This window comes from Antrostomus carolinensis, unplaced genomic scaffold (assembly GCF_000700745.2).
Source record: "Antrostomus carolinensis isolate BGI_N321 unplaced genomic scaffold, ASM70074v2 scaffold5156, whole genome shotgun sequence".
Lineage (NCBI taxonomy): Eukaryota > Metazoa > Chordata > Aves > Caprimulgiformes > Caprimulgidae > Antrostomus > Antrostomus carolinensis.
In genome coordinates, this window is record NW_010322361.1 from 3171 (window position 1) to 19027 (window position 15857).

A 15857-nucleotide genomic window follows, 5' to 3' on the forward strand; every position below is an offset into this window, starting at 1 on the left:
ATAATCCAGGTGTGATTTAATTTCATGCTGTTTAAGTACAGGTCAGCTTCTAAACGAGCCTTGTAGAAAACCAAGCCACACCTTGAATGTATTTGTATTTTGTACTCTAATTATATTACATTTCTTTAAACTGGGGAAAACAAAATAAAGAATTTGAAACAGTGGTGATCCCTGAAAATCATGGCTAAATTCAACCACACAAGTAATATTCTGGTAATATAATTATTTCCAATCCCATTTTTACTTCAGTTTGTACTCCAGCATGTGATAATTCTATTGCATAGTCACTTTTTCACTTAGGCTAAATTAAGGATGTAACTGTTGCCTTAATGTGAAACCAAACAGAACACAGGTACCTAAGAAGCTCAGATTGCTTTTGAATTTACAAGGTCATACCTAGTGCAGTGCTACATGATAGCATGACCCAGATTTATACAGTGCACTGTGAGGAGATTCGAGACGAGACCTCCCTTCACCCCCTCACTTTCAGTCCAGAGATCAAGGCCCTAACTTCAGCAAGAACTATTTTGTGCTATATAAATTCTAGGAAAAACAATTCTACATATTATTCAATGACATTTTTGTTTCTCCTATAACCTAGGAGAACAACAGCAAATTATATTTCAAATATGCAAATATGTATTACAAGGATCACAGCATTATTGTTTTATTGTTTGCACAATGGTAAGTTGCACATATGGACAAACAGTACACATTGAGAATTAGTTTCACAAATTAATACATTACAAGAGAGTCCAGTGGTTTAACACATTAACTATTAAAAAAAGCAATAACAAAGGAATACAAACATTACGGTTTTGACTGCAGCCCAGTAAAAGTTTAAAAAAAGGTTGAAATAAAAATAAACTGTCAGCTTTATTTTTCCGAGACATTAAAAAAAACACATTATATCCCTTCCTAAGAGACTGTTCACAAAGATTCAATAACATACAAGTACAAAAGTGAGGAATTCTGTGCTCAGTTTCCCTTAATTTTATCAGATCAAGTGACAAACTGAACATTTGTCAAAGAGCAATCACTGCTGAATGTAGACATAATTTCCAAAACATACAAAATGGTAGTAACACTTTAACGATAGAAAGCCAATGACCTGGTACTAGAAAAATCTTATGCACTGTAACTGCTCTAGAAAAAAAAAAAAAAAGGTGCTTTTGTGAAAATGATTGTGAATATTCATTTGATGCATGTTATATACAAAACATCTACATAAAAAGCAACTCGGTTCCAAAGTTCCATGTTCACACTTCAACCAGTACCTTTATTCGCAAAGCTTCACTTGTTCTAGTATTTCCTCCTTAAGATGTTTTCCCAGCTATTTCTAGTGCACACCAAATTGGAGATGCAGCACAACAAGCTATGATGGTGTAATGTGCCAGATTCATAAACTACTGTTGCAACAGCTTTAACCTTTAAATGACATCATTTTCCTCCTCCATTCTGTAGCAGCAAATTACTGTTCTCTACCTCGTATTGAAAGCTTTTAAGTCAATGCTAGTAGTGCTGATGAGAAGCTAGTGAATCAACTCCATCCCATAACAGCTAATTCATGTTTTCATCAGAGTAGCATATCCTGTATCTCTCCCAACTGCAGGGAAAAGCTCATCCAGCCCCACAACAATCTGCTTGTACACAGACCTTGTGGCGTCCTGAGCTTTCAGAAATCCTGCAACGCCCTACCGTTCAGCTCAGGAGAAAAAACAAAACCAAACAGTTTGGGAACATCACCTATGAAACATCTGTGGCAAAATCTCAGATTCTTCTTTAGAGTTGGCTGCTAAATGGGTCAAGAAAATGTTTAAAAAAATCCAGCTAGTAACCACTATTTACCAAACTTAATGAAATAGTAAACATTGTATTTTACCTGGTCTTAAACCATAAAACACAAGAAGCAATGATGACATAGCCTGGGACCCACTGTTTGAAACTCTTAGGAACAGCAAGATAGGGGATCACAGGGCCAAGTGGAGAAACAGCACACACAAAGAAAAGGAGACCTGTCTATGGGACAAGGTTTGCACATCTGTATTTTATACATATATACACATACATACACACAGATGTGTGCACTGTACTGTATATATTTACATCCATATACACAAAAACACCCTGAAGTAGATTTAAAGGCCATATCCAGGAACAGAAGATATGAACTCTAGTATTTGTACTAGAATATATTTTATCTGTACAAAAAACAAATATGCATATATTCATATGGTATAAAGCTTATTAACAAAAAATATTCTGCTACTAACATTAGGTTAAATAGGTGGTTTTACAGGATTCTTTAATAATAATGCAGTATAGAACATTTCTAAAACTAGGGCCAAAAATAAAAATACATAACAGGTTTCTATTCACAAGAAAATAGCTGTTCAATATGATTTCATTTTGTATTTCAGACTAGGGAAAAGTAGCAAAATTTTTTATAAATCTCCCGGGATGCAATTTAATTAATGCATCAATCTAGAAAAATAGACTTTTCAGATGAACAAAGTTGATTCACTTCCCCTTCCCTTAAAGGGGTGCCTATCTCTTCCCTCGCTTGTTTCCAGCTGGAGGTTTCTTCAGCTGAAGAAGTTGCCCTCCTGTCCCAAAGCCTGCAGATGCAGGATTAGAAACCCCGAAGGTCAGGCCAGCTGATGCTGTGATGCCGGGATTGCTGAAGTTAAACCCAGATGTAGTCGAGCTGCCAAAGCCTTATGAGGGAGGGAAAAATATTTTAAAACGTAAGTTATATCAGGACTGTAAGTTTGTTCTCCTTGGTTTTATGAACACAAGCCACTTCATTACCAATATTTGTAACACTTTATACTAACATGGATCTACAGCATGCCACATTGCTAACGCACCTGGACTCGCTCTGTCAACTTGGATGTTACAGCACTAACACAGCCTACCTCAGTGGCTGTAAACAACTACACCCTAAATCACAAGTCTATTACACCATTATCCATACAACAGTAGTGCCCAGAACTCCCACTGAAATTGTACAACAGAAGAACCATAACTCCTCAAGTTCTCAGTCTCGGCACATAATGCCTATGTAGGGTGGCAGGGAAGGCAGAAATACACGCAGACCACGGCCTGCTCGCTTCATTCACAGCAGGCAAATGGCAAAGCTGGAGCTGGAGCTCCCAGCCTTATGCCCTACTGACTAGGCTACCTTTGCCTGTCTATATGGCACAGATCATGCCTTAAATGAGAGGCAGAAAAGGCTCAAAATCCTTGCCAAGTTCTCGGTATTTAAAACATCCTTTATGACTTAAGCCAAAAAACAGCACTGAAAACAAAGGGCTGGAAAAACTGAATGACTAGGCGAGTGAATTGTGGTATTTTAACTCCTCCACTCTCTTCTATAAACAAAGTGAAGATTTGGTCCACCTATAAAACAAGATCAATTGAAGAAAAACTGCCCACAGTTTTCAGCAACAGTAACGCTAACTCATTTTACTTTCTTTTGTGAATTTGTATCCGTTATGCACAATTAATTTAGATAATAATTTAAAACTTTTAGAGAATGCTAGAAATTTCTCAAATCTTAGTTAGTAAGAAACAGAACTTCCTAAATCTGCTTTTTGTTCTCTCAAGAAACCAAATTAAGGTAACCAATCATACAGAATACCAAGTATGGCGCATGGGCAAGGGAAGATTTTGACAAGTAGTTTCATACAAGTTGCCCACGCAAACCTGTAAACAACTAAAATATTAGGGGAAAATGCGAAAAAGGGTAAATTCTCAATACACATTACTTAACATAGTTTTGTTAGTTCTCAAGTAGACAGTTAAAGCAATCCTTTGGTCACATCAGTATCTTCAACTCAACGCCTAAATATCTTTGAAGCACAGAAATAAAAACCCAACTGGTTGTCTCATCAGAATCCCAAAGTGGCTCCCACAAGCCTGATGTCTTCTATTCTCTTACTTGTTACTGATGCTTTGGATCAAGAACTACTTCAAAACATAATGTGAAACTCCTCCTCTTGCAATGGACCTGGGTTATACATGACATCACCTTGTCAAGAAAATCTCCCATTACCTACATTCCAGTAACTGCAGTCCTTCAACGTGAAGTTGCTTGTGCAGAACTCATTAGCGTGCAGATCTAGAGAGTGACTAATCATATTATTCATTTGGGTCTTGTCTAAATTTTGTGGACTACTTCATCTCTCTCATCCTAGGATGCAAGGAGTGCAGCAGATGCAACTATACCTCCATTTCCTTGCTAACTCTGAATCCCAAGAAAGATTTTTAGAAGAATAAACTTGTTCTTCATCAGGGAGTCTCATGAATGAAAAAAAATCTTTAATAACCAGAACTGTTCTTAGTAAGGTACCTTTTTACTTCAAGCACGTATCAGAGATAACAGGTAAGCATTGCCCCCTATAGAAAACATCATGAATGCATTAATAATAAAGCTGTATGTCATCCATAGTGTCAGGAGTTCAGTAGGCAAGGGTAAAGAGTTCATGAATTACCTCCACCTAGCTGCTTCCAGATGCAGGGATTATTTTGAAGCACACAGGGAGGGCAGCCTGAGCTTTATTTGAGTTATGTTATAATATGAGAGAGATGTATAAAATGTGTGATAGAAGACTGAGAACATGCTTGTTTATTTAGATGTAGCCTGGAAAGTAAAAGCTATTTTGCTAGAAGTGCCATTTAGGACAGGCATGGAAGTCTGGAAAGGCAGAAGAGAAATTAATCTAAATGGCTTTGTCCTGTCATGGCAGCATAACAAGGCCACAGTATTAAGTTCTTTTCTTAAAAGTAAACCAAATCAAACCCTAAAGCAAATGGAAATGAAAAATCTTCAGGAAAAATCCTTGAACAAGGTATACATTCAGTCTTATTACTGTTGCAAGGAAAGAGAATCAGTCATAAACAGTTCAGTTGTAGAGAGAAGAGACATAAGTCTTGAACCATAGCTACAATGTGATCAAGGATTTCTTTGTTGAAATTAGTATTACTTATGTGTAAACAATTATTTTCAGAAAGTAAACAACAACCTGCCCTTTGAGGGCATAGACTCAGCATGTCCCTGAAAGAACTCTGTATCTAATAGCTGCTCATAGCTACACATGGATCATATTCAGGTCCATTTTTCAGCAGCATGAGTATGTCCAGCCATGATCCCACAATCCCACATGATTGTCTCTTATCCCATGTACTGAGGCTGCTATTCTTCAATGAAAATAAATCTCCAACACAAATTCCCAACTCAGTTCTTCCACATACATGTAACATCTCAGTTTTCACAAAAATAGTGTATCCGTACAACCCCCCCCCCCAACCTTTTATCTATAAATTCAATGGTGATTTTTTCCTTTTCCCATCCCTTTGGGAGTTTTAATGCTCTTCACAACATCTCACTCAAATCAGCCTTTTCGGTTGCCATCAAATGAGTAAGAGTAGGAATTAACTGGGACTTGATCTGGAGTCAGCTTTCCACAGTGTCTCTCTGTGTTTCAGAGGGTAGTCTGAGGACACTTGTTCCATCTCGCAATTGTGTGCACTAAAGGAACTGAGAGAAGACTACAGTTGCTCTGCTTTTCACCTACTGACAGAGTGGACATAACAGCTGCTCCTGGACTAAGCCAAATTTACGATTAGAAGATGTTCAAGTACTTTCAGAAGACTCCGAATTTTCTCTTTTAACATAGAAACTGAAACTGAGAAGAGCAGTAATACTACTAGAAATATTTTCAAATCTTATAAAGCAATTAAATCTAACTCATAACTTACAAACACTTGACAGAAGCAATTTGGGGATCTGTAATTTTCACTCTAAAATAAGAACAAACTGATGGAAAACACGTGGAGGAGTCTTGGGGCATGGCCTAAGTAGCCGAGAAGGACAGGGTGATGGAACACTTTCTAGACATTAGTTTGGGAAAATATTTTAAGTGCTCACATCTAAACACAAGCTGTAATAACAGTATATGCCATATCAACTCAATTTTCCTAGCTTTTTCAGAAGATAAAGATTCAGAAACAAGATACAACTATCATAAGGTAACATAAAACAGAATATTGTTTCAGGATCCTGTAAGTGTTATCTAAGAAACAGGACACATTAAAAAAATATATAACCTAGCTAGCCTCAGGCATAATTCAAACCCATTTATCCACCCTCAGTAAAATAAAACTAAACATTATATGCAATCCAAAAGCTATATGGCATATGATTTTGGATATAAACAGTAAAAGTTAATGTGCTTCTGGGCTACCAAATTTTTATGGAGGTTTCTATTCCATAATCGCAGTCTAGATCAGGATTTCATGACCACTTTATTTTATAAGCACAAAATTACAGGAATTACATTTAATCTTTTATATTTCTGGTTACCACCTTCTGTATCTGAGACTCTTGAGATAACTGAAAACAATCTGAATTTTATTCAGTCCAACTCCCTCACTACTAAAGAGAGACTGAGGGAATTTACTAGGGTGTTACACGTCCAAGTTAACGCACTGGGCACTTACTAATAAATACCAGCCACCTGTTATTTTTGTATTAATAGCAGTTAAAAAACCTTCTTGCTTTTAAAAAAGAAACATGCTACCAAAAGCCAGTCCCAGGAGACATGATACTCCTTCAATCTGTCATTGAAGAAAGATAGTAGGACAGACTATAGTAAGCTATTTGTTTCAAAAACAAACTCCTATTTAAAAAGTAAAGAGAGATGCAAGCTATAGAAGTGACTAAGATTTCAGAAATCTGAGTTAAGGAGCAATTGCATCCGTATTTTCATTTTCTCACCACCAACAAAATTAAATCAAAAAAAGTAAAATGAGTGCTGACCAGTTCAATTGCCACAAAAATGCTTCCAAAGCAGTTAAGATAATGAATTATGGATATATGCAGAGGTACAATACCTGTAACTTACTATTCAAATAAAAAGGATAAGCAGATAAAAAGTCTTAAGGAAACCTTATGGGCTTCTAAAAATAATTAACTTTACTTGTAAATACAGGAAGTTAAATTACTGGCATATTTGTCACAAATTTAAACACTAATTTCAATAGCTCAGTAACTATATAGTCTATGCATTCAAGTATTAACTGCATTTCTGTGCCTGAGATTGCATTGATCCCATCTGATGCATTTGATCTCCCGCTTCCACTCATAATTAGACAGACACAATCAAATGGAAAACGTTAATGCTCACTCAATATTGTCTATCTAAGAGACCTTTAACAGAACCTAAAAATTTACCTGAAAATGTGTATTTAGCAAGTAAATAATTACTTTAATGGTTATAAACACATGTAAATTCAAGTACATCTGTTTCAGAAGTTTTCTTCAACACTTCTGCTTTAAGATAAACTTGAATTCAAGAGAAACAAACCAACCTGCACTTAGACTTCCTGATGGTTTAGTTGTAGTTCCAAACCCAAATGACGATGCTCCTGTGGCACTACTTCCAAAGGCAGAGCTACTTCCAAATCCTAGCAGAATAATGGTAAAGACATACAACAAAAAAATTACAGACACAGCAATTAAAGACACATAGGTTTAGGGCAAGTATTCTGAAACCAAAGATAATTCTAAGCATTATTTGATAAACAAATATTCCTAAGATTATTGCCTCAAGACTATTCTATTCTCAACCCAGCACTGCGTTACAAGAACAGTGGTACCGGAAAGCATTGGAGAAAAATACTTCCTTGAAAATACAAACTGAGTAGAGGAAAAACTATAAAAATGGATGAAGTAACCTATCAGTTTACAAAGTTGCTACTGAATCCCTGTTAAATTGGCAAAAAAATGGCAAGCAAATGGGTCAAAACTAAGAAAATTCAGATACAAGTTGCATGACTTCTATTACAGAAAGCGGCAATCTTCATTCACAAGTCTAAACGAAAAATTCTCTACTCTTAAAACAGAGTAAACATTTTCTTGATTTTACATTTGGCTTATTTTAGACTTGTCCCCCCCCAGGTTATTGGGGGATCAGCTTTATCTAGGAAACCACAAAATAGGTTAAATACAGAATAGAAACAGAATTCCACAATATTTAATGGGAAAAATCATCATATAAAGGACACCCATAAACATATACCTGTAATAAAACTCATTCTGTTAATTTTGTAATTGACATTTGTAATTTCATAATAAAAAGTATTTCAAAATTTCAAATCGTGTTATTAACCTGAGATCATTTCAAAGGAAAAGTAAGTTGATATTTGCAGTTCGAGAGGCCAGACAGAAGGAACAGTAAAAGAAATGTATTATCTCATTTTGGCTGTCTCAAGAGGTTTTCAAAAAGAGAACAGTATTTGTGTTTGAGGAAATTATGCCCCCATCTTAAGTTTCAAGTGTAAAGGAAAATACTTGTATTTTACTGCAAGTTGAGCCTTCAACATTCCTTTAGAGAAATAATTTTTAGATTTTAAAACTAGCAATGGTTGAACACACTGTCTGAAACAGTGTTCTGCAGTTTTTAAATCAAGTAAGAGTTTTAAGGGTAGATAATGGCAAGTATCCTTTGAATGTAAGGGAGTTTATTTTAACTATACACTCTGGCAAGGTGTCTGCAAATATTTAACAAAGCACAGGATGAATATGCCACATATCTCATACTTAAATGCAAAAGTCTTCATGTTTATAATTGACAAAATTCACAGAATCTTTATCATGGAAAGAGAGCAAATTTCCCCAACTAAAATAATCTTTCAAGAGTATACATTAAATATTGTCCTGTTAAAAAAAAACCCCAAAACAACCCTAAGACTAAAAAACAAAACAAAACCTTAAATATTCATTCTGCTGATTCATTTCCAAGAGCACACCTGCAGGATATTTTGCATATATTCCTTTATTCTTCTACACTTGCTTCTGTCAGAGTTTTCTTGATTTGTCAAAAGATGAAAATTTTGCAAAAGAATACAGAATATATGAAAAGAAAATAGATGCAAGAAAAAGCCTTCCTAAGCAGAGAACTAGCAAAGAAAAAAAAAGTTAGGCTTCTATGACAAAGCTAGAAGCAATTGTCCAATAATTTAAAAGTAAATGTTCTTTAATATACATTGGCCAGATTGGTGAACATATATGAACAATCTTTAGTCTACAACCTCTTTGGTTGAAAAGGAAGAAATTTAGGCCCTCCCTTTTTTTTTTTTTAAAAGGCATTTAAAACATGTTTGAAGTAGTACTTCCTTTTAGCCCACTATTCTCGGTTATTTTTCCTGTTTAGGTGTACAGCCTTCCTTTTATCTGAAAAAACTTAAAATCTGATGAGAAAGGGCATTTGTAGATTTAAATATAATTTCAATATGATAATTTTAAGGTAAAACTGATATAACATTCAAGTACATGTTTCCAACACCAAGTGATGTTTAATTTTTAAAAATTCATTAAAATACTGATTCACATGTTCAGCTCAAAGAGGCAAAATACAGGGGTGTGGACTGAGGCTGCAGAGAGGAGAGGATGTAACAAGAAAAACACAACACATCGTGTTTGTGCTCAGCAGATGTAACAATTTTCAGATCTAATACAAAATCTTCAAAGGACACTAGTGTCTTTTGACTTGCACTGCAGGAACCCCTGACCTACACAAACAGGAAATTTAAATGCAAATTAAGTTCTACTAATCCCTTAGATTCTACTTGTAGTTCTGCTACTGCAAATTCATTACATTTAAATGAAAAGGTCTACATGAATTTTATAATTTATTACCACCTACTCTTCCACAGTCACGTGTCCCTCTTGGAATATATTCCCCACCAGCACTATTAACATTTTGTAGGTATTTTTCCCTCACTTTCAAATGTTGCTTTTTCAGCTTGAGGAGAGATTTTTTTTCCATCTTGGCACTAAGAGAGTGTGACAGCTAAAGCAAATTATGTTTCAGCAAGCAAGATCCCAGAACTGTCATAATCTTTTAGCATTTATTCTTATCTTAATCCAAGCCGAAATGGGTTTGTATAGTTAACAGTTGCTCATACAGGTGAAAAATTTCTATGGATTAGCTACAGCATGATCCAGTATCTCAGGTGCCTAACTTCCATACATGTAAAATTAAGTCAAGTTGTAGTTATAAAAGGATGCACTTGATGTACTTCCCCAGCTTTAAGAACAGAACTTCTATGTGGTAATTTCATCCTGTTCATCCTGGGTTTTCGCTATAATGGCTTATTAGCCCTTGTATTAACCTTAGCAACTCCTTCCGCAAGGCATGAAGTTTGGAAAGCGCAGACTGACGAATTGTAAAGTCTTTCTCTGAAACATCATCCTCTTATTGGAGTTAAAGGTTTGCAAGAGATTCAGATGTGCGGTATAATAATTCAATGAAACATTAGAAAAGTTAAAGTGTACCTCCAAGGCTTGAAGAACCTAAGCCACTTGATTGCAAGCCAGTGCCAATACCTGAGCCGAATGGCGTTCCAAAACTAACTCCCAGAGATGGCTGTGGCCCTGGTATAAAAAAAATGAGAACAAACTTGCCTTACTCTTTCAAAGTAAAGATGTCCTTTATTTATTTATTCAAGTATTTGATAATGTGAACGTCATTGCTTTCAACAAATCCCATTAAGATCCCAAACTTTACCTCATCAAAATTCCTCACTTAACTGTCTGCCTCTATGTCCACCTGGTAAAAATCTAAGAAAACACTGACTGTAATAAGGTGAAACTAGTCAAAGCTAATACCATTATAACATCATTTAGTATTTTTTAAAAGTTATCCAGTCTCACCTTAAACTTTAAAACATTAATCAAAACCTTAAGAGAACTCACAGGTAGCAACATTTTGCCACCTGTATTAATGGAATCAGAATAAGGGAAACCTTCAAATTAAAAACATAAGACCTGACACTAATGTAACTAAAACTGTATTACCAAAAGTTAATTCATTTAATAAATAGGAATATCCAAAACTATTCAAGCATTCCACCAAAATTTAAACAGAACACTAAGATAAAAAACAAGACAATGACTTTATTTTATTAAATTTATTGTTCATTTTTAAGCAAGTCAATTACACAGTAACATGACAATTCAATTATTTTCCACACAAGTGATAACTGAGTTCTGTTAAGCTCTGCTACATAACACCATTCAATAGGTAAACTAGTCAAACCACCTGTTTAAATAAACATTTACAAAAGGCACAGTTCTGTGTACCTTAATGAAGTAGATACATTCAAAATTTCAGACTCAGAGTTTGTCCCATAACTAAAAAAAAAAGTTGACAGTATTTTCCCTGCATATTCACACTAAGATGCAGGACTGTCAAAAAACATTTTCAGTCTGCCAAGATGAAATTTACAGCCTCAGTTCCTTTTTTTAAAAAATTATTTTTTTAAAAAACCTTGGGGAATAAAGAATCAATTTGCTAGCCTATTACTAACACATTTTAAAATTATTAATTCTGATAAATAATTAATATATTTTGACAATTTTCACAGTACAATCTCATAGTCCTGTCTTTTTCAAACAGTTTTCAGTGCACTATTGACAATAAGATACAGTGCCAAACACTTAACCCACAGACATTCACGCCTTTCCTCAAAATAGCCCCCTCCATCTTTGAACACACTCTATGTACTATATCTGTCAGAGTGATGGTTTATTCAAATATTACTATAAAGCTCAGATTATTTCAGTCCTTTTCCTAAACCATTATCATGTTTGGTCTTATTTTCATTCAAAATTTCTTCCTTCGTACTACAAAGTTTCCTGTTACTAATATTCTAGAGTTTTAAGATGTAGTATTTCAAGGTTTCAAAATAATTTCAGTATTTGAAGATTTAAATGGAAAATAATTTTGAATCAAGTGAAAGGCACTGTAAATTGAAAAGTAACATTTTTGCTAGGAACACAAAATTCTTATGTGATCCAAGCTGAATGACATCTGTATACTCAAAGTAGTGTTAAACTAAATTTTAAGGGCAACTAAAGTTAGCTTTCAGTCTCTGCTTAGCAGGGAAGAGTTGGGAAACCCAACCTATTTTTTCAGCTAAAAAAAAAAGTATATCAAATGTTGTAATTACAAATTTTCACATAAATTTCAAACTAAACTTGTTTACATCCAGTTTAAATACTGATACATCTACCTAGCAGCTCTTTAAAAATAAGAAAATTATCATCAATAAAAAGAAACAAAAAACACTACACAAGTCAGTTAGTCACCTAATAAACTAAAAGAAGAACCCAAACCCACATATCCAGTTCCTTCTTAAGTGCACAGGTTTCTATCTCAGTACGAGCCACTGTTAGTGAAAGACCTTAAAACAAAACACTACAGTCCTCCAGGGCCAAGCTTTTTACCAAATGCAACGTGCTCTTTAGAGCCAGTAAAAAACATTATTCTAAAACACCTTGGATTATATAAAACAAGATCTTTTGCCTTAGGCTAACAAGCTTTTCATTGAGCAACAGCATATGATATTTGTTGTTTTTGTACCATCATGTTCTGAAGGCATCATCAGTATTTATAGTTCTTATAAGTAAACATAATTTTCAATAGCAAAAAAACTAGTAATAGAGATTTTTCAATGCCAAAAGCACTAGCAAAAAATTGGCACTTCTGGCTATTATAGGTACGAGACAAATTCTTTATCACAAATATTTTAACACTTGATGTATCTGCCCTGTAGAGCATTTCAGTTTAACGAATAAGATTCACTACAAAGAGTCCAGACAGGTCCAGATTTCCAGAAGAGCCATTCTGGAATTTTTTAAAATCACAGCTGTTCCTGACAGTGAACAAATTTAGTATCACAACTTAGATCTGATTCTGACAAAATAATACACTGACTAATTTTAACCAAGGTTAATAACAAATTATACAATAAAAATTTCAAGTGCTATAACGATTTTGGTATCCTTTCCCATTAGCACTTCAATCTCATATTGAGTCAAGCCAAAACACAATAAAGTGTGCTAATAGCTTGATAATGCTTTGACTCACTCTGTACTACACCAGTTAAGGAGAGAGTAACTAAGTTGTTGGGGGGGTGTACTTATTTATTTTTTAGAGGAGGAAAGGTGAGCTTGAAGAAAAGCATTTCTTTAAAACAACTTAGTCTTACCAGAAAACATCAGTTTCAGCCTCATGCTCTTGGTTCACTAGGCTTTAATTTCCTCTAAAATCTTTTACTTTAGTCCCATCAACAATAATAGGCAGACTAGCCACCATCATTTTAACTTCCATGCTTTCAAGATTGCTCAGGGAAGGTGCAAGTGAGGCAGCGCCTAAAACTCTATCTGCTACTGCACAAAAGCATGACCAGCCTCACTGCTACCAATAAAGCTGTGCTCAGATCAAAAGTGCTAAACTAGGGAGAAAGGTTGTGTGCAGACAAGACTTTACCATAATTTTAATAACTAGCTTCAAAAAACTGCACAAAAACTGTGCTTCAGTGTGCACGCCACAATCCTGGTGTCCTGATTATCCATCCCAGGAGATCAGTGGAGCGCATCTTTGCTCCCTTTCTTCCATATGACCAGGATCCACTGGCTTTATTTATTTCAACAGAAGCCAGATATGTCTTGGCATACAGAGAGAACATAAATAGGGTGCATATCGACACCCAGGAACTGGGGAAACATTCCCTGATCCCACAGCTTAGACGTAGCTACTAAACCTTTGACTTCTGAACACAAATTTAAAATAAATTATTATTTTTCTTTTTCAGAGAAAGAACACTAACTCTAAATTAATCTTATGTAATAAACTTAACCATGTAAACATGAAATATATTTTTTAAAAAAGAGACTACCCATCCTGATCCCTCAATACTAGAGTACCGTATATTAGATTTTAGTCAAAAACTTTAAGGCCCAGATTAATTTTCTTGTTTTATTCTTATCTTCCAGAACAGCAACAGCAGGTCGATATTACACAGATGCCCCCTCCTCCACCTTTATATACACCTCATTTCATAGTCTTTTATCTCTTAACATTCTCCCACCCCTCATCTATCCCACTCTTCAGGATCTTGCAAAGAAACATGTGTGATTTTAACTTCTAGCAGACAGTTTATCAAATTAACAACAACATAACACAAAGTTAAAACACAAACATTTGCCATTTTACTGCAGCAAATGGCCATCTGAAAACTCAAACAAGGAAAAGGAAAGGATGAGGAGGCAGTCTTTAAAAATTTAAAGATGCCTGAAAAACTGAAAGAATAGATTCTTCTCCTTTTCCACTAAGAGTAAGACAAAAATTGGCAGCCTTAATCTGAAGCTAAGAAGTTTCAGATAAGTTGCTGGGAAAAAGTCAAGCACTCAAATCAGTAATTTAGGAGAGCTATGAAATTTTCCTTTCTAGCAAGCTTTTAAGATTTTCTCTCTGGAACAGTTCAGGTCTGACTAATCCTGCTTTTAGGCTAGAGGAACAGAAAAGATGACTTCAAGTTCCATCTAACCCTACATGCTAAGAGTTTTAAGTACTCTTGGAGTGCCACTCAAAACATCAATCAACCTCTATTTCTCCAGGTCCTCAAGTGATTTGCATAGAGGGTGACAATATTCCAACTGAATAAGTAGTAAACAAAGTGTTGTCTATTTTTGTTGGCATGTATGACGTAAGTTAATGGCTTTTTTCTATCTGCATCACTCTTGTAGTTGGCACATTTTTGGCTTTTGAAATATTCCGCTGAAACAACCAAAAGGAAAAAAAAAAAACAAAAACAAAAAAACCAACCCCAAAGCCAACTTACACACTCTCCCACTTGCTCCTTTCACTACAAAATACCTCAAGGTATAAAGTCACCTTACCTCAGGTGTGTTAGTAGAGGTCAACTGTGCCTTTTATTCCCTCCCCCACCCCCCTCTTCACTCCTACTCCTAAGGGAATATTCATGAAGTCACGCCATAAGTGGCATCAAATTACTGAAGTTATTAGCAGTTCTCTTGAATCTGGACTAGGAAGAGGAAGTTCAAATTCCTCACCTCAATTCATGAAAATGCAGGTATAACTTTAAATGCAACATCCCAAGTATATGACTTTCATACACAACTAATCCTGTAATGACCATGGAGAGCATTTAAAAAAAAAAACATGAGAAAAGGAGAAAGATGAAGGGAGAGGGAACGACTTTGGCAACATTACACTGCTCAAGCCACACTTCTCTCTGCATTAAAAAACCTGAAGTGCGACATTACATTATCTTGTTCTCTGTTTAAAACCAGACTCCCTTGCCTACGTCACTTCAACAGAATTTCCATGGATTAACATAGCAGCAACAGGAAGACTCTGGTCTATGACAGAAATTTCGAAGATAAATATTTCATAAAGACTTCATTTTTTGTTGTGTTCAAAATATTTTGGCATATTTGTCTTTTAAACTCATCTCCTTGTTGTTTATAAGGGCCAGGGTTGGAAGCACATTTTATTTTATTTTCCTTTTATGGAGAAGGCCGGGACAGCCTAATAATCTGTCAGACTTAGGGTGGTTGCTGCATAGATCTCCAATTAAAACCATTAAAAATATGACTGCTGTCATAAGACAAGAGAAGGAAAAGGTGCTAATATGAGTTTCAGAACACCTAAGATAAACAATATTTTAGAAAACAAATGGTAGAATGAAATTAACTATGCTTTTCCTAATTTGTTGACATAGACACATATCCCTGTTCAAGTAATATGAAACGGAATTTATCTTATTTCTGTTAAATTATTAAATATTAATCGAATTCTCTACATTCAGGAATCCCTCTCTGAGAAGTGTTGGTTAGTATAACAACATCAACTAAGGTGCCTTAAGTTATTTCCTTTGCCATACATATCCATTCTTCGTTAGCAGTGGGTCATGCCTTTCCTTTGTTTTGGTCTTCCTCTTAGACACATGCTCACATGGAACCACTGATCCACTCTACCTTC

At 35.2% G+C, this 15857-nt stretch overlaps 1 protein-coding gene across 1 annotated transcript in view; it reads right to left on the reverse strand.

Annotated features, from left to right (window-relative positions):
* Positions 1-638: 638 nt before the first annotated feature.
* NUP58 (nucleoporin 58) overlaps positions 639-15857 on the reverse strand; it is a 33982-nt gene continuing 18763 nt past the window's right edge. The window contains exons 14-17 of the mRNA XM_010170199.2: positions 10343-10441; positions 7375-7470; positions 1217-2717; positions 639-1111 (exon numbers count right to left, since the gene is read on the reverse strand). Coding sequence (XP_010168501.2) covers positions 2548-2717; positions 7375-7470; positions 10343-10441 — 365 coding nt within the window. The 3' untranslated portion in view covers positions 639-1111; positions 1217-2547. The remainder of the gene's footprint in view (positions 1112-1216; positions 2718-7374; positions 7471-10342; positions 10442-15857) is intronic.